General features: G+C 45.2%; 1 protein-coding gene across 1 annotated transcript in view; it reads right to left on the bottom strand.

Annotated features, from left to right (window-relative positions):
* Nucleotides 1-1,761: 1,761 nt before the first annotated feature.
* Nucleotides 1,762-19,870, bottom strand: part of GUCA1B (guanylate cyclase activator 1B) — a 63,445-nt gene continuing 45,336 nt past the window's right edge. The window contains exons 3-5 of the mRNA XM_081009940.1: nucleotides 16,324-16,473; nucleotides 5,129-5,243; nucleotides 1,762-4,075 (exon numbers count right to left, since the gene is read on the bottom strand). Of these exons, the coding sequence (XP_080866066.1) occupies nucleotides 3,954-4,075; nucleotides 5,129-5,243; nucleotides 16,324-16,473 (387 nt within the window). The 3' untranslated portion in view covers nucleotides 1,762-3,953. The remainder of the gene's footprint in view (nucleotides 4,076-5,128; nucleotides 5,244-16,323; nucleotides 16,474-19,870) is intronic.

A 19,870-nucleotide genomic window follows, 5' to 3' on the forward strand; every position in this document is an offset into this window, starting at 1 on the left:
CTCCTTTGGGTAGTGATAAAGCGGGATATCAAATCCAAACTCCTCCTCCTCCTCCTCCTCCTCCTCTTCTTCTTCTTCTTCTTCTTCTTCTTGAGTGATTTTGCTTGGCTGGAAAGTTTTCATGAACTATGATGGTGTCTTTTACTTGTTTGGATGGAGGCTGACGAGAGAAGTGTATAGAAACTGACTTTTGTGTTGTCGGAATGAAACCTCCTGCACAAAGAGAAGAGCCACATCCACTGCTCTGACCACGTTTGCCTCTGACACTCGAACGCTGCCCCTGGAAGGTTGTCCATGAGGGAATGTAGCCCTCAGATGGCAAAGCCAAGTTTACGGTATACTATGAAGTGTGGACATGGCCTTAGTGTCCTTCAAGAATATCCAGCTTCTTTTGTGCTATTTCCAGGCACAGAAGAAAGAGGTCCTTTTATCCCATATGTGCCCACAAGGCCACTTTGATCAGAGGAATTGGCACTTTTATAGGTGCCACATAATACCTTTACCATATCTGTAAGAACTCAGTTGTCTAGGACAGTGGCACCAACACTTTGGAACTCCCTGCCTATTGATATCAGGCAGACATTTTCACTGTACAATCGTACCTTGGAAGTCGAACGGAATCCATTCTGGAAGTCTGTTCGATTTCCAAAACGTTCGGAAACCAAAGCACAGCTTCTGATTGGCTGCAGGAAGCTGTGCCGGACATTTGGCTTCCGAAAATCGTTCAAAAACCACAATACTCACTTCCGGGTTTTGATCATTCGGGAGCCGATCTGTTCAGAAGGCAAGGCGTTGGGGATCCAAGGTACGACTGTATTCTTTTTGGCGCCTGCTGAAGACATTCTTATTTAAACAAACCTACCCAGTTGTTTAAGGGATGCGGGTGGCGCTGTGGGTTAAACCACAGAGCCTAGGACTTGCCGATCAGAAGGTCAGCGGTTCGAATCCCCGTGATGGGGTGAGCTCCCGTTGCTCAGTCCCTGCTCCTGCCAACCTAGCAGTTCGAAAGCACGTCAAAGTGCAAGTAGATAAATAGGTACCGCTCCAGCAGGAAGGTAAATGGCATTTCTGTGCGCTGCTCTGGTTCGCCAGAAGCGGCTTAGTCATGCTGGCCACATGACCCGGAAGCTGTACGCCGGCTCCCTCGGTCAATAAAGTGAGATGAGCGCCGCAACCCCAGAGTCGGTCACGACTGGACCTAATGGTCAGGGGTTCCTTTACCTTTACTTTACCCAGTTGTTCAGAAGTTTGCTCTATTGTGGTTTTAACTTTATGTTTTAATTAATGGTTGTAAATCTTTAGCGATAGTTATATTGTTTTATCATTTGTGTAAATCACTTTGAGGTTTTTTCCCCTACACAGAAGCAGTATAGAAGTTGTATCTAACAACAAACAAACAAACAAACAAACACAATGTCATTGGAAAAATCCCATATTGTAAAGTTTGTTTGGTTGCAAGTGAATGAAGATGAAGAATGTTAACATACATAATAACACCTTTAGTGACACTTTTCATAAAAGATATATTTTCTTTGATAGTAGAGGCAAGCTTATTAGAATGTAGAGACATGTCAATCACACTTGTACTGGATTGCTGAAAACACTGATTTTATTTTACCCACCCATGTACCAACCCCAATGCCCCTAAATGTAAGAAAGCAAACCAAGTATGTAAAATTCAGACACTAAAGAGAAGCAAAGGGTTTATAACAAAAGGCCACAGAAATATATATACATATTATTCCAACCTTGTACAGAGCGGATTTTGTCTTATGAGTCTGAAGAATAAGAAAATGGCAAATAAAATACATTCAAGGTAAGGTGAGAAAATTATTATTCAGCTGGTTTAGTTTAGCATTTGGGTCTTCTTATTGTATTACACAACTCTACCAGAATATGATATCTCTGATAGATGTAACAGACCCCTCCCATAATTACATATTTATGAATATTCAAAAATATTGCCTATATGACTTTATTTCTGGTGTTTCCACATGCTTTACAAATTGAATGTTCAGACAAACATTTATGTGAAGAGATTGAGTGATCATGAGAATGATCAGTCTGTTGTGTGATTTGGGCCAGACCATTCCATGCTATTGCTATACCGTCCAGTGACTGGGGTCAACAGCACCAGGCCATTGCTAAGGGCCTGAGCCCTCACTGAGGAAGCACCACCAAATTCTGATTTGGCCCCTGAGGCCTGGTAGTCCTCTCAGCACTGGCTCCCGCATGACTGTGGGTGGCTCCTGTCATTTTAACCCCCTCCCCCAGTGTCTCTAGGGCTCCAATATAGAATCGCTTGCTGGCTGGACCAGCTTTTTCTGTTGCTGGGCCTGCAGGTTATCAAGGCAAGAGGGGCACCTGTGCAGTGCCAAGTGCCCCACTAAACCTGGCACTGATCCTGGCTTGTAGTCTCTGGAAAGCTTGAATGTAATGCAGGCCACTCAAACAAATGAGTTCTTCTGTATTTGAAGGGTTTTAATAAATATAATACAATGTCACCTATTTGCTAATGAGCACTTATACCTAGTATTCACAATGTGCAACGGGCTCAGCAAATGAAGCCTCACCTTATTTATTCACTAATTCATCTGCAAACTTTTAGTGCAAATGTGACAAATCTGCACTGCTTATTTCACAGTTAGCATCATTTCTCACCAGAACATGCTGCCCTGTCACCATCCTCATATTCAGGCCTGGGCAGACATCATGATCCAGTATTCCAAACCATGGTTTAGAAGTTTGGGAAGGTACCAAGTGTTCTCGCACTTTCTCTTCCCCCTCTCACCTCCATTGATGCACACTGAGCCACTCCATTATCAGGTTTCCACTAACCATAGTTTGTTGTGATGTCCAAAGATGGCAAACTAAGGGTAATACTTGCCTGCAAACTATGCCTTGAGACCATAGGCTTGCAAATCATCGTTTGGAGTTAGTCCTGGTTATTGCTAATCACAGTTTGCCCAAGTCAATAATTATGGCAAACCATGGTTAGAAGAAATAAGGAAAGGGAGTGGGAACCGCCATAAGAAAATGCAAGAGAGAGACAGCTACTGCAAGCGCATGATGTTATGTCACGTTTCTGATTTTTCAAATTGTAGTCTGGAGAATCATCTTAACCAGACCAAAGTTTCCTCAATGACATTAAAATGCCTAGAAAAGGGTTCCGAAGAAGGATCTACCATGTAGAGGAATCTGCCCTAAGACAATCAGTGAGTTGACAGAAGGAAAGAGACTCAGAACACAATAGGTGTGTGATGCTACAAGTCCAGTATTCATAATATTCTGCACTTGGTCTAGTAAGAGCCTGTACTCCCTGCAGTCTCACTGCATATAGTAAATAGGTTCTTTTCCTGTTTCCAATTCCATATATGCTTGGCTGTGCGTTTGCAATGTTACTAAAAGTTGGAACATCTCACTTGCGATGAAAGTCTCCAAATGGTTTAGGTTAGCAGCAGAATATTAACATCAAGTAAAACCCTTGGAACACACAGAATCAGAACAGACTATCCAGCCATATTCTCAAACTCTGTTACCAAAGAACTTCCTCTGTTCCAGCAAGTTCGTCTCTTTCTCCTCAGACATAAAATAGCAGACATACACCTACAAAGAAAGCATTGTGACTCACTAATCAGTCCCTTTGTGCCTCTGAGCATCAAATGACACTCAGTGTTCACTTTTGAGACTCTTCTAAGTCAGTCCCTTTTGATACCTGGACCAGCAAACAGGACAATATTTATTCATATGGTTATTTCCTAGCATGACTGGCCAGCCATGGCTCACATAGGTTAGTACCCGTGGTACTTTCAATACATGTGCTTCACAGAGTTGCTGGAGAATGCTTTCAGTTAAGCAGATGATTCTAGAATGAAAGGAAGCACTCTCCATTTGGTTACAACTGGAAATGCAACACACTGAACCACCCGCTGCCCCACACCACATCCTTCCGGTCACAGAGATTTCCTCCTCTGCTCAACAATCCATCCTCCTGGGTTCACATCCATTTGTAGCATCTTCATCACCCACTTGTCTTTTCGGGCCCCGTCAATGAATTCATCCAGAGAAAGCTGCCCTAAAGAATCAATGCAAGAGAGACGTTTATCAAAGATGGAAGGGAACAAAGGAAGCATGCCCTCAAAGCTCTACCTATTCTGTACATCTGCATGCCAGCACTTGGGTCACTGTACCTCTTTGCCACCATGTGCTATGAGAGACTCTCCTGCCACCTACAAGCTGCCATTTTCGTTGTGGAGAGAGAAGGGAATGGGTCTCCTCATGCTAGTGGGTCCCAAATGGTGCTTTTGCACTTATTCATCATAGGAAAACAAGTTATCAGAATGTTCCAATATAGTCGCTTCAGATTCTTACCAACCAGGACTACTGAGTGTTGAGAGCATTTAAGTCAGCCAGAATCTCCTTAAGAGAGTTTTCACTTTCAGACATATTATTTGCTGAGTTCCCCCCACCCCGCCCTGCGTGCTCTTCACACATTTTCAAAGGAGTCGTGAAGTGCCTGAGCAAGTCTAAAAAGGGAAAGCCAAGAGTAGGTGCTCAGGTGCAAATCAAACATCCAGATTTGGCTCAGCACCAGCAATGATTGGATATGATGGTCCGCAGAAAATCTGAGTAAAGGTTCAAAAATGTAGAAGCTTTTATGTAGACCAAGGGTGGTGGGACCTGTGGCACTTTGGATATTGTTGGACTCCCAGCTCCAACAATCAAAAGAAGATCAGTCTCAGCCAGCAGGGTCAAGGGGCAGAGGTGATAGGAGTTGTAGTCAAGCCATGTCTGGAGGACTACAGGATCCCCAACCCTGATCTAGGGAATCATAGAATCGTGGAACTGTAGAGTTGGAAGGGACCATGAGGGTCTTCTAGTCCAGCCCCTGGAATGTAGGAATATTTTGCCCAACATGAGACTTGAACACACAACCCTGAGATTAAAAGCCTCATGCTCAACCAAATGAGCCACCCAATGCCCTTACAGTTTAAATGAGTTGACTCGGGCTGTACTAAAATGCATACAATGCTCCTTCCTGTGAGTTTTGGTGTAACCATTAATCACTGGAATGGCATAAGTATTACAGATCCAGACACAAATATCACCCAAAGTGAAAATTTCTTACCATCTCCATTCTCATCCACTAACTGAAATATCCTGTCCACAACTTCTTCTGGAGTGAGACGAGGTGTCCCTTGCTCTTCATCAGGCTGGCATACTTGCTTAAGCCTGTAAATAGACTGGAAGAGAGAAAAACAACCATGGTTTTTAGAAAACAAACAAGCAAACAAACACTTGCTGGTAAGAGAAGACCAGAAAAGAAAGCAACTTAAGTTTCCGAGACAGAGATGCAGAAAAATCTAATGAATATTTTGCTCACATTTGTAATCTGGGGAAATAATCTGTGCATGTCAGGATCTGAGACACCAGGAAATGGCACAGCAAGAGACAGCATGTCAGATGGGGTGGACATACACCTCCACCTCCTCAATTTCCTTTAGGTAAGTTTTGTTCATGGTCACTGAGTCAGAACCATCTTGAGGATTAGTATGTAACGATTCCCTGTCTGCTTTGCTGGGACTTCAGTGCAGTGTACCTTGCTTTCTCCTGTTGGTTGCACAAGGAAACAAGCACCCGGGATGCTCCGAACAGAAAAAACAGCTAGGAGGTGCTATTTGTAGCAGGGAGGGAGTGGGCAGGGAGAGAGGTTAAGGATTTACCCCTTCTCTGTCCATAGTTGCCCTTCCCAACATGACTTCCAGATTTTTTATTTTTTTTACAAGACCACTAGGCTATTATGAGATGCAATCACATGTAATGTATACCATTTGACCCATGCTGCTCTAAATTATGATCTAAACAAAATACATTGCAATGCTGTTCCTGAGCTCCTTTATTCAGTGCACTGGGGAGGAAATAAACCAAAGGCTTGCTTGCCATTATGTGCAAACCAATGCTCATGATTTGTTTTTCTCCCAACCACCTACTTTGGAAAGCTATGGTTTGTTTTAGGCTTACCATCGTGGTTTGTTAAGAGAGAAACGAACTATGAGTGCTGGTTCACACACAACAGCAAGCCAGCCTCTGTTTTTCTTCTTTCCCAGCACACAAAAGAAAGGAGCAGAGAGGAGAAGCATGCTGCTCATTCACATTAAACCACAACCTAATTTAAACAGCACAGTACTTTAATGTGGTGTGCAGATTGGTCTTTGCAAACATGACAAGTTGATGGAGCTGTTGTGTGATTAAGGACTAAGCTCAATGGCCTTTGATCACTTCCAACTCTGTAATCACCCATCCTCCTCTAAACCACATATTCTCTTTTTGAACACTACTTTTTCTTAGTCCTGTGCTTAGGATAGCAGTTCCATTCAAATGTACGTGAAAATATAACTTCTGTATAAAATAGAAATGGAATGTGTCATGTGACAAAGAGGTTGATAAAGATAGTGAGGAGCTTGTGGAACAAGACCTAAGAAGAAAGGTTGAAGCGGTTAGGTATGTTTAGCCCATGAAAGAGATTATTAAGAGGCTTTATTTATTATTATCATCATCAAATATTTGAAGGGCTATTGCACAGATGATAGAGCAAATTTGAACTCTCTTGCTGCAGAGAGTATGAGCAGGTTTAAATTTAAATAAGGTATTTAGACTAAACATCGTATGTTGTTCAAAAGTGGGACAAACTGCCTTAGAAAGTGCTGGGCTCTTCTTTGTTAGTGGTTTTTAAAGCCAAGGTTGGGTGGCCACTTATTAGGGGAGCTGGAGTAGTGGTTTTCCTGCCTTGGCACGTGTTGGGAATACATTTGAAGTTCCTTCAAACTTCATGATTCTACATTCTGATGGGTTTGTGGGTTTTTGTGTTTTTTGCAGTTTTGGGGATTCTGAGTCATGGCCTCTCTTTTCCCTTCAGGCTTAAGAATTAGAATTCTCTTCTCCCCTCCTTGGTTTTCTTTACACCTTTCAACAAGGGCCAGGCATCTCACCAGATGGTGGATTAGCCAGGGCATGACCCAGCTATGGCCAATTCTCTGCCGACCTTAAAACTGGGACTGTGAATCTGCCTAAAGCAGACCTCTTTGCTGGCACAGGTCATTGGCTGCTTATCTTCCTGATGCTTATGACTCACCAAAGGAATTATGGCTTTGTTTTACTTGAAGCAATCAACTACTGGATGCAGTTGGTCTTGGATACAGGAAAGAAAGAATGGCTAGTGTGATAAGTGCAATGGCTTAGTCCTGATTTCTCTCTCTATAATCCTTATTCTTACATATTTTAATGCTAGCTGAAGCAAGAAATTTTTCCAATAAATTTCCAATCACTCCTTTACACTGTTTGCTCTTTGTTATGTATGCCGTGTGTGTAAAAAGAGCTCCTCAGATCACATAGCATTGTTTTTATTTTCTGGTATATGTTACCAACAACAACAACAACCTAGCTGCATTTTCTCCATTTGGATTGACACTGTTCTAATCCCCAGGGACCTTTACTTGTCCACTGTGAACATAAGAGGGTGCTGGATCACTAAAATGTACAAATTACTATTGGAATGGCATCTAAAAGATGAAGAAGTCAAAGCAGTAATGATACATTGGGCTAAAGATATAGGACATAATATACCAATAGATGATTGGGGGAGGTTATGGAGAGAGGGAATAAATTTTACTGCCTGCAGTGCATTAAAAGAAAATATAATAAAAATGATGTGTAGATGGTACGTAACACCAGTGAAACTAGCTAAAATGTATAAAACAAATAATAAATGTTGGAAATGTAAAGAAAAAGAGGGCACATTTTACCACATCTGGTGGGAATGCAAAAAAGGGAAAGACTTCTGGGAAATGATCTATAATGAAAGCAAAAAAATGTTGAAATATACAATTCCAAAAAAACCAGAAGCTCTTTTACTGGGTATGGTAGATACAGAAATTCATAAAAATGATAAAAAAACTGTTTTTATATGTGACCACTGTAGCAAGAATACTATTAGCCCAAAGATGGAAGCAAGAAGAAATGCCAACAAAAGAAGAGTGGCAAATAAAATTGATGGACTACTTCGAGCTGGCAAGACTTACAGGGAAAATTCAAAACCAGCGGGAGCAGACTTTCCTAAAGGACTGGAAGAAATTTATATTGTATTTGAAAGACAACTGTAACTACCTAACATGGCTTGTAGGATTGCAAGAAGTTTTGTAAGGAGAGCTATTCAAATTATTGTGAGAAGTATTAAGATTAGTTGACGTACCACAGATTCCGTCGTATAAGACGACTTTTTAACCCCGAAAAAGAGGTTAAAAAGTTGGGGGTCGTCTTATACGCTGGGTATGGGTGGCGGGTGGCGGGTGGCGGGCTCCACACCGGGAGAAAGACCGGCCTTATAAGATGAACCCCCAAATTGCAGCTGCCAATTTGGGGGGGGAGGGGTCGTCTAATACATCCAGTCGCCTAATACTCCGGAATCTACGGTAAGATTGGATTTAAAACAATAAGCATAGTAATAAAATGCACAATTAGAAAGGAATTCAGAAAACCATTAGAAGGGGTTGATGGAAGCCCTAGGCTATGATAGCCAAGGATTTGTTATGTAGTGTTGGAGATGCTGTGTTGAAAAATTGTGTAAAACTTAATAAAAATTGTATTTAAAAAAGAGAGAGAGAAAGTGCTGGATCAGGCCAATGGCCCATCTAGTCCAGCATCCTGTTCTCACCGTGGTCAACCAGATGCCTATGGGAAGCCCACAAGCAGGATCTGAGCACAACAGCACTCTTCCCACTTGTGAATGGAAACCGATTACCATCTCCCGCACTCTGTTCCTTCAGACTGTCTGGAATTCACTGCTATCTCTCAAGATTGTGTTGCAACCTCGTTCGAATACAGTGGTACCTTGGTTTGCAACCGCTTTGGATTACAACCGTTTTGGATTACAACCACATCAAACCCAGAAGTGTGTTTCCCTTTTATTTGGATTACAACCCTTTTTTTTTATTACAACCAATTGGGGGGGGGGAGGCCCCATTGGCGAAAGCACACCATGGGTTACAACCTGTTTTGGTTTACAATTGGACCTCCGGAAGAGATTATGGTTGTAAACCAAGGTACCACTGTACTTTCATCATGATCAGAAGCATTACAGGAAGGCCACTGCATCACATCCAACTTGTCAGTCTTTGATAATTTAGAAGATGGATCCTTTCCTTGATGTGATGGGACGATGAGCTGCTTGTGTGTAAAATCCTAGTCCCTCAGAGTTTGGTCAAGTTTGCAAACCTCTGTCTGTAACGGAGCCCCTTAAACATGGCTCCGTCAGTCGCTGGCAGATTCCGACAGTGGTTGCTTTCGGAATCGCTTCCAACATAAAAGCTCCTTAACGGAAACACGTCTTCTGGACTCTCTGCGTGACAGTTTCCGGCGAGGAGTGGGTGTCCCTACAGGAGGTCCTGAAACCTCCCCACTGTTTTCGCTGGAAGTGTCTCTGAGCCATCCCTCCAGCTCCCTTTCCCTCAGCCCAGCTCCTCTCCCCCTACTGGTTCCCTCTTCAGCTGCTGAGTCTCTCCCAACCTGTGTGAGCCCTTTCACTTCCCTTCCTTCCGATGGCAGTTCCCTGACATCCACCTCCCCTCCAGGGCCCCCTTCATCCCCTCTCGCCCCCTCCTCTACGGGCGGTGAGGAGGCAAAACCCCGGAATGAACTTCCTTCATCTTCCGATGTCCCGAACACTTCTCTCCACCTGTTGCGGTTCCTGGTCTCGAAGTACTCCTCCTCCTCAGAGTCCATCTCCCCTTCCCCTTCCGATTCCGAGAATCCTTCCAACTCCTCCTCCTCATCGGTGGTCCCAAAGTATTCCCTCCGGAACCTCTCCACAGGCTGAGGTTTCCTTGGGAACCTTTGATGGAACGTTTCTATCAATACCTCGTCATTGATATCTTCTGCCATTACCCAAGTGTTTTCTGACTCCGGTTCTCCTTCCCACGCTACCAAATACTCCACCTGATCCCCCTTCCATCTGGCGTCGAGGATTTCTGCCACATGGCTGCTGCATTCCCTTTCTTCTATGACTGGTCCCCGAGTGGCCATCCCTTCTCGTCCCCCCTCATACGGTGACAGTAACGACCTGTGAAATACTGGGTGCAGTTTCATGTGGTTGGGTAACCGGAGCCTGAAAGCCACTGGGTTGACCTGTTGAATGACCTCAAAGGGACCCAATCTCCTGGGTCTTAATTTCTTACAACCTCCTTTGAATGGCAACCCTTGGGTTGACAGCCACACCCTATCTCCCACCCTTATGGTTTCACCTTCCCTTCGGTTCTTGTCTGCCTGCCTCTTGTATTCTTCCTTCGCCCTTTCTAAGTTGAGTTGGAGCTGACGATGGATTGCTTCCATTTCTTCTACAAAATGCTCGGCTGCCGGGACACCCCATCTCTCCCCTTCTCCCCCTGGGAAAGCCCTGGGATGACACCCATAATTAGCCAAGAAGGGGCTCATCCCTGTGGACACATTCTCGGCATTGTTGTAGGCAAATTCCGCCAGCGCCAACTTTTCTACCCAGTCATTCTCTCTGTCATTGACATAACACCTCAGGTATTGCTGGAGGACCCCGTTTGCTCTTTCCGCCTGCCCGTTGGTTTCAGGGTGCCGGGCAGTCGAAAAGTTGACCTCCACCTGCAGTAAGCTCATGAGCTTCCTCCAGAACCTGGAAGTAAATTGTTTTCCTCGGTCTGAGACCACCCTCAATGGCACCCCGTGCAACCTAAAAATGTGTTCTACAAATAACTTCGCTGTCTCTTCCGCCGTGACTGCATGCGAGCAGGCTACAAAGTGGCACATCTTTGTTAGTAGGTCTACCACCACCATGATGGCTGTTTTCCCCTTGGACTTCGGCAGATCAGTCATAAAATCTATCGACACTGCCTCCCAAGGTCGTTCTGGGGTTGGTAAGGGTTCTAATAGCCCCGCCGGTGCCCGCCTCTCCCCTTTGGCTCGCTGGCATTGCTCACACCCTCTTACATACTCCCGTACATCTTCCCTCACCTTAGGCCACCAAAATTCCCTGGTGACCAACCACATGGTTTTGTGTTGTCCAAAATGCCCCGCCGTGGGGCTGTCGTGCAACTGCTTGAGTACCCTCCCCCTTAAGTCTCCTTCAGGGATATACAGTGCCCCTTTGTAATACAAAGCTCCATTTCTTTCCTCGAAACCCCCTGGTTCCTCTCCCTCACCCCTAAGACCTCTGAGCTTATTCTGGGCGTATTCATCATTCTCTGTTTCCTCTACCAGTTCTCTTTGTCCCACCAATGCCGCCCCACACACCCAGCGGTCCTCTGGAATGACATGTCTCTCTTCGGGTGCTCCCTCCTCCTCCAAATATTCAGGTTTGCGTGAGAGAGCGTCCGCCCTAATGTTCTCTGGGCCTGGCACGTAACAAATCTCAAAGTTAAATTTGGAGAACTCCTGGGCCCATCTCACTTGCCGTTGGTTGAGCACTCGTGCCGTCCTCCAATACTCTAGGTTCTTGTGGTCAGTGCACACTTGCACCTTATGTTGTGCGCCAATTAGCAGGTGCCTCCATCTCCGGAACGCCTCATGAATGGCTAGTAGTTCTCGGTCATACACCGTGTAGTTCCTCTCGGATTTGTTCAGCTTTCGCGAAAAAAAGGCACACGGTCTCCACTCTGACTCCTCCTTCCCTGGCTGCAGAAGCACCGCCCCAATCGCTCTGTCTGATGCGTCAGTTTCCACTCTCATCGGTTTTTGTAAATCCACATGCAGGAGTTGTTGTTCCGAGGCGAAGGCCCTTTTTAGTTCCTCAAATGCTCGCTCCGCCTCCTCAGTCCAAACGAACTTCTTCTTACTGCTGAGACAGTCCGTAATGGGCGCCGTCAGGTGGGCAAAGTTTCGGATGAACTTACGATAGAAGTTCCCAAATCCTAGGAACCTCTGCACATCCTTCCTTGTTTTGGGTGTTTTCCATTCCAGCACCGCCTGGACCTTGCCGGGATCCATGGCCAATCCCTTGTCTGACAGGCGATACCCCAGGAATTCCACCTCCTTGGTATGAAACTGACACTTCTCCAGTTTCACCCACAGCTGGTTGGCTTGCAGCCTGCTCAACACTTCTCTGACGTCTCTCACATGCTGCTCCTCATTCTCAGAATACACCAACACGTCGTCTAAGAAGGCCACACAATTCTTGTAAAGCAAAGGCCCCAGGACGTGGTTCATAAACGATTGAAAGCACGCGGAGCCTCCTTGTAGGCCGAAGGGCATAACTAAATATTCAAATGCCCCCAAAGGGGTGAACATGGTGGTTTTCCATTCATCCCCCTTCCTTATTCGTATCAGGTTGTACGCCCCCCTTAGGTCCAGTTTAGTAAAAATCTTTCCCTTCCTGACCCTTGTCAAAATGTCGTCAATCCTGGGCATAGGGAAAGCCACTGGTTCTGACACTGCATTTAAGGCCCTGAAGTCACACACAAGCCTCGGCTTGTTCGTGTTTTTTTTATCCACAAAAAACACTGGGCTGCCCCCCACCGCCCTGGACTCTCTGATGAACCCTCTCTTCAGGTTCTTGTCAATGAACTCTCTTAGCTCCTGCATCTCTCTGTCTGACATGGCGTACAGCTTGCCTACAGGGAGCTGTGCCCCAGGGAGTAAATTGATTTGACAGTCAAAGGGTCTATGCGGGGGTAATTGGTCAGCTTCCCTTTCGCTGAAGACGTCGCGGAGATCTGCGTATTGTCGTGGTACCTTCACGTTCTCCGTTACTTCAGTCCCTACTAGGGTGGCTTGGGCCCCTGCCAAACCCTTTCCCTCTTTGCAGTGTTCTAAGCAATGTGCTGAACCAAAAGAAACCACTCTCTGATGCCAGCCCACCAGCGGATCATGTAACGCTAGCCAGCTCATCCCCAATATAATGGGAGCTCCTCCCAAGGTGGCCACATTAAACGCTATCAGTTCGGTGTGCCTTGCCACCTTCATTATCATTGGGACGGTCTGCAAGCTGACTTCTCCTCCCAACAGCTCCCTGCCATCGATCGTGGTCACCTGCAGGGGGTTGCTTAAAGGGATCGTCTGTATCTGGTGTTCAGCTGCAAACTCTTTGCTCATGAAATTGCAGGAGCTGCCTGAGTCCAACAGCGCCTTTATCTTTAGAGGGTGTCCGTTTGGCAGCTCTAGCGCCACTTCTATCACTAGGGCGGGTTTAGGAGGTTCTGGCGTGGGCACTTTCACTGCTCTTTGGCCTGACTGCTGTGCCCCGACGGTGGCAGCCAGGCGTTGGCTTTTACTTGCTTCGGTATTTCTTCCTCTCTTCCCTCCACAGCTCCTACCATCCCTTGCCATTCCTTCCTCTGGGGGCAGACTCTGGCAAAGTGACCTGGCTGTTGGCAGAGATAGCATTTCCGGGCGCCTTTTCCCTCCTTCTTTCCCCCCTCACTGGGCTTTGAAACTGCGCGCGCGCGCGCTGTTCCGATTTCCATCGGCTCTGCCGGCGGGAAAGTTGGCTCTGGAATGTCTGGAATGCGGAACTCCTTCCAACGTTCCCCCTTCCCTTCCCGCCTCTCCAATGCTCTCGCCTCCTGGCGCGCTCCTATGGTCAGCGCTGATTTGGTCAGCTGGTCCATAGACTCCGCCCTGGGCGCCCGGGAAAGTTCGTCTTTCACAGCCGAAGAAAGCCCTTCTTCAAAAAGCATTTGAATGGGTTCCGCCGATAGATCCCACCCCAATTTATGGATCAACATGGTGAATTCAGTCCAGTACTCACGGACAGATCGGCTCCCCTGTTTGCAAGCCATTAACTGTCTGCGGACCACTCCCTGTTCAATATCGCTGGAAAACATCAGATCCATGGCGCGAAAGAACTTCATCGTGTCCTTTAGGACGTCACTATTCGCTGCCATCAGGGGTCTAACCCAGTCTCTCGCCCCCTTTTCAAGATGCCCAATCACGAAAGCCACTCTTGATTCCTCGTCAGGGAATTCATCAAACTGCAGATTGAGGGCATATTGCATCTCTGTCCGAAAGCCATGATAGTCTTTGGGCTCCCCCCCAAACTTCTGCACCAATCCTGGTACCTTTCTGACGAGCTGGGTGTCTTTCCCCTTTTTGTCTGCATCCTGAGCCCTCCTCTCCTCAAGCCTCGCCGTCTGCAGCGCTAGCTGGACCTCCAACACCCGGTACCTTTCTTCCAGGCTTGGACCCGCTCCAGCTCCTGCTTCTCCGGTTCCGGCTGGGTTGCTCATGATGCCTTCTCCTGCACAAGCTGCTCACGAAGACTGTCGGAATGCTGTGATGGGACGATGAGCTGCTTGTGTGTAAAATCCTAGTCCCTCAGAGTTTGGTCAAGTTTGCAAACCTCTGTCTGTAACGGAGCCCCTTAAACATGGCTCCGTCAGTCGCTGGCAGATTCCGACAGTGGTTGCTTTCGGAATCGCTTCCAACATAAAAGCTCCTTAACGGAAACACGTCTTCTGGACTCTCTGCGTGACAGTTTCCGGCGAGGAGTGGGTGTCCCTACAGGAGGTCCTGAAACCTCCCCACTGTTTTCGCTGGAAGTGTCTCTGAGCCATCCCTCCAGCTCCCTTTCCCTCAGCCCAGCTCCTCTCCCCCTACTGGTTCCCTCTTCAGCTGCTGAGTCTCTCCCAACCTGTGTGAGCCCTTTCACTTCCCTTCCTTCCGATGGCAGTTCCCTGACACTTGATATTGAAGCCCATTCCTTGTCACTACTCTTTCTGACCATGCACATAAAGTTAAGAAAGCATGATGTATGCATATTAACATGACAGACAAAAAAGTTAAGATTTTTACTTTTTACCGTCAATAATATCATTTGGAAAACCTCAGTGAAAGTGAACAGAGCAGAACAAAGGCACCATTTTTAAAAAATCAGATTTCAAAATCCCAGTCCGTTTCCAGGTCCAGGTCCAGTTTAAATGCCAGTTTTAACCTTAAAGCCCTAAATGGGGTTGTCCAAAAGACCACATTCTCCCATGTGTATCTTCCCAAAAGCTTAACATTTTCATTGGAGGCTTTGCTCCTCCAGTGAGGGCCTTTTCAGTTGTGGCACCCTAGCTCTATAGTCTTTCCAGGGAGCCTTTCTGGCACCATCTTTGTGGCCTTTGAGGCACAAGAGGAAGATTCTGTTCACCCAGGTATTTAAAATAATCTATGTAGCCTGGACCAGGCTGAAATTCATACTCTGGGTGCTCCTACTGCAGCTTAATGGTGTGATGGGGTCATTGTGGCATCTGCAGCCCCGATGCTCCCATGATGGGAGGAGGCAGGCAAATTGCTTTGGGTGATTGTATGATGGCTCTCCTTGGGAGTCCTCCGGGCAGCTGCTGCTGTCACCCCTGATCTCTAAGCTTCCCTCCACCTCTGCTCCAAAGAGAGGCCTGGGAAGAGGATACCCCCAGCCTTAGTGATCCAATGGAGAATAGCCAAAAGTGACCATGAGGCCAGCAGCTTACCTTGGGAGGCAGCTGTGGGCACTCAGTTCCCAGGCAGGCCTTGCACTCAGCAAGCACAAGAAAGGCCACAGCAGCGCTTATCTGCCCAGCCTCCCAGCAGCAAGGGCTGGTGGACTGGCTGGCTGGGCTCCCTTGCCTGCTTGCTTGCTTACTCCGAGGCCACCTCAGCTTCTGGTAACCAGCACCCCCTGGCCAGCCTGAGAGGCACCATTCGCTTGCAAAGCTTGTAGCCAGGGCTGCTGCAACAAACAGCTGTGCAAGCCTTTCGGAGGCAGAGACATGAGAGGGGATCAAAGGAGGGAGGGAAAGAAAGAGGGGCAGAGGCCAGTGTTGCCCGCGACACCACTGACCATCCTTCAAGGCACCCCAGGGTGCCACAGCACACTGGTTGAAAACCACTGCTGTAGGCAAAGACTGTCAGAATCAGGATACCCCCCTCCCAGCTAAATGGGATTTGGATTATGGTGCCCATTTTTCAATCTGTGTTTTAATTTTGAACGTATTTCTTTATATGTACCTTTTGTTTTTATGATTTCATGTCCTAGGTTGCATTTAAATTGTTTTGTTTTGTCTTATGTATTGTAAAAAAAAAAACGTTATACAAATGCTACAAATAAATGAAACAATTCAAGAGGGAAAGTGAGCAATCAACATCATAGGTCTCTCACTCACAGCAGCAGACCTGGTGTCATGACAGTGCCGGACACTAGGTTTCACATATCTCTATGGATGGCTGAAATGTCCCATTTCTGAGAAACCCTGCAGCAGTTCTTCAAGCAGGGTTTACAGAAGCTTCCAAACTCAAGTTATGAAATCTGACAGAGTGTCTGGCAGCAAATACTAAATTCCTACTCACCTCAACTATTTCTAAGAGCTCAGGTTTGTCTATGCAGCCGTTGCCATCCTTATCATATATTTTGAACGTCCACCTCAGTTTGTGTTCCAACTTCCCTCGTAAAACAAGATTCAGAGCAGCCACATATTCTAGGAAATCAATGGTGTTGTCCTGTGGATTAAAAAACATGGAGGGGTTAATTTGGAAAGGGTGAAGCAAAATGTAGAGCGAACTTGTCAAAAAGATCTTAAACTAATGGAAATGGAGTTAGAATGATGGCTGCATGCCATAATTTCAATTCCCTGATGAAATCTAAACGTAGTCATTATGATATTTACTCATGTGCTATCTACTTTTGTTTTCTCCTATAACCTTTGGCTGACGTAATTAATCAATGTAATCTTAAAATCTCTTAGATTATCATTACCAACCAGTTGTGCCTTACGTCAGGTTTCTATATTTCCAAAAGGCATCCATTCTTCACTTAGTGCTTTGTCCCAGGAAGCATTTGTGCACCTTGAATCCTAATTGCAAGAAGTCTTTGTGGTAAAGTCCTTCCTGAGGCCAGATCCCATCTCCATTTCTGGAGGCAGCAGCTGCCCAACATTTTGTAGCAAAAATACATCTTATGTTATCAAGCACACTACCTTGTGCAGAATCCTGTCATCAAATGAAGTTATCAAGTACATTTCTTCATGCTTGGTACCATGTGTCTGCATGCACACACGTTTATCCACACACCATGTCTTATTATTGTGTCTAGCATATGTTATCTTCTGACTTGTTTTCAGTCTTAGGATAGAGGGAGAAAGCTGGAACCCTTCACTACATTAAATGCAGGCTCTAGCAGTAGGCTTTATTTGGGTTATTTGTAAAGGTCTCTTAGAGAGAGCCTATGTGCATAAAGAAGCATGTGTGGTCACCACCCCTGGTGTAACGTAAAAGATTCTTCACTTTTGAATCAGGATGTCTTCCCACTTTTTGTGTGTGTGCTATATTCCAAATGATCAGCATGGCTACAATACTTTGCCAGCTATTTAATGGCTGACAGAAGGCAATATTTATTGCCTTCCTACTGAGAAGAGAAGACTCCCTGGAAAAGACCCTGGTGTTGGGAAAGATTGAGGGCACAAGGAGAAGGGGACGACAGAGGACAAGATGGTTGGACAATGTTCTCAAAGCTACTAACATGAGTTTGACCAAACTGCGGGAGGCAATGGAAGACAGGAGTGCCTGGCATGCTCTGGTCCATGGGGTCACGAAGAGTTGGACACAACTAAACCACTAAACAACAACACTGTGTTTCACTCTCACAAGCTTCATTCTTACCTAATGGTTTTTTTTTGTTTTTTGTTAAAGACTATATATTGTTTGAAAACTTACTTTAAAAGGTGGGGGGGAACCTTTGGAGTTGAAAGAGTAGTTTCTACTCTTCCCAGTGATCCTGTGATACAACCTATTTCAGGACAATCTAGTCTAAAGAGTTCCTTGGTTGTGGCAGTAACCCTGCAATGGGTGATCTAATGTCTAAGTATTTAAGTTTTAGATTCTAACAAGGATAATTTGAAGATCTTTTAAAATTGATTCTTATCACAAAACTCAGCTAATAAAAAGTAACTTTAATTACATTTGAATTTTGAAAATAGTTAAGGATTAGACCTTTAATCTCAGAACACAGCAGAGACTAGTGGTTTCTGTGGAAGTGTGCAACGATTCCAAATGGTTCAGTCATCTTTTGTATATTTGAAACAACAGATGTGGACTTGGGCTATGTGCAAACTATACCTTAAAAGCACATTTGAGCACGTTCTTTCCATTTAATGAATTCTGGGCACTATAGTTTTCTCTCACAGAGTGAAAATTCCTAGCAACCCTTAACAAACTACAATGCTCAGATTTCTTTGAGTGAGGATGCTTTAGATATGCTTTGGATGTGCTTTAAAAGTATAGTGTGTGGTACACAACCTTAGCATTTCTATACTATATTGTCACTGGCATTCTGTCCTCCTTGCTCCTGTTTGGTCATGCTGAGGTCATGTTTCCATTGTTTATCTAATCCTATATGAAGCGTATAATCCCTGCTTACTCTTTTGACTTTCTTTTCCTTACTTGGCATATCTTCTTGACTTTTGACCCTGCACTATTGACACCTAGTTTCCTTGATCTATATAAACCTGATTTGACTTCACTATCTTGATCCTTGTTTGGTGCTGATACACAACTTTGCTTCCCATGTCTGGCTTTCTGGCTCCCATTTTGATGTCAGTTTCCACATTCCTCTCTCTACACAGAGTACCAAACACCTGACACCATATTCTATATTGACAAGTACATGAACTGCCTGCATGGATTAGTTGACCTGAATGGCTACATGAATGGAGAGCTATTCTCAAGAATCTTCTCCACCAAAGGTTCCATTCAGACAGAAATTGAATCAGTTAATTCAGATGGCAACTGTGTCATACATGCTGAGTGTTCCAGAAAAATGGGGCAAGACTGTGGCGGCCATTTTGAGTGCTGCTCTCTCTTGCACTCTTGCCCTGAAAAAGCACTTTTTTTCAGGGCAAGATTGCAATGCAGGTCACGTGACTCACCTGGGAGCATGTCACAGAAGACGTGTGTCCTGGTTTTTGAAATGAAAAAGTTGGATGGTGTGCTGTGTTTTAGGAACACTTCATACCATTATTTGTTTGCATTAACATGTTAGATAGAAATCACATATTGCATATGCTATATTAAAAATCACAGGTTCTGCCATTGGAGGACACTATGTAAATACAGTGGTACCTCTGGTTACGAATGTAATTCGTTCCGGAGGTCCGTTCTTAAGCTGAAATCGTTCTTATCCTGAAGTGTGTTTTCGCTAATGGGGACTCCCGCTGCGCACGTGCCTCTGGCGCACGATTTCTGTCTGCATCCTGGGGTAAAGTTCGCAACCAGAAGCAGCTACTTCTGGATTAGCGAAGCTCGTAACCTGAAGCGTTCATAACCTGAAGCATTTGTAACCAGAGTTACCACTGTACAGAATATAGTGACTTTTTCTTTGGTTTTAAAGAAGCACTGGAAGTTTGAAAACAAATGTATTTTTGCTTATTCTAAATCTTAATTGGCCCTCTGCTTGTCAGCTTCAAATATAGCCTACATTTTTGTTTGTCTTAATCTGGCCCCTAGCATTGGGAAAATATTGTAGAACTAATGATGAATCAAAATGAATCCATCACCAATGCACTATTATTTTGTCAAGGATATGTTGCAGAATACACCTGTAATAAAACTCCTAAAGGTAGGAGGTGCCTACAATCTCTATGTCTGGCTTTCCTGTTCTTGTCCTGCATACCATTTAACTATACTGAACAGGAACAATGGACAGTATCCTCCTTCTCAAAGCCAGTCTTTGGCATCCTGACAGAAGGAAAGAAGAGAGCAGGATTCATTATTGACAGAATCAGGCTTTGTGAGATAAGGATTAGAATAAGTAGGGAAGACAGTGCAGCTGCTGTAGCGCCCTCCATAACTAGTCTTCAGACTGTTTTCAGTTTTAGTTTTTCATTACATCCACTCAGCTCTC

Source organism: Podarcis pityusensis (genome assembly GCF_964106645.2).
Source record: "Podarcis pityusensis genome assembly, chromosome: 6".
In the NCBI taxonomy this organism is placed as follows: Eukaryota; Metazoa; Chordata; class Lepidosauria; order Squamata; family Lacertidae; genus Podarcis; species Podarcis pityusensis.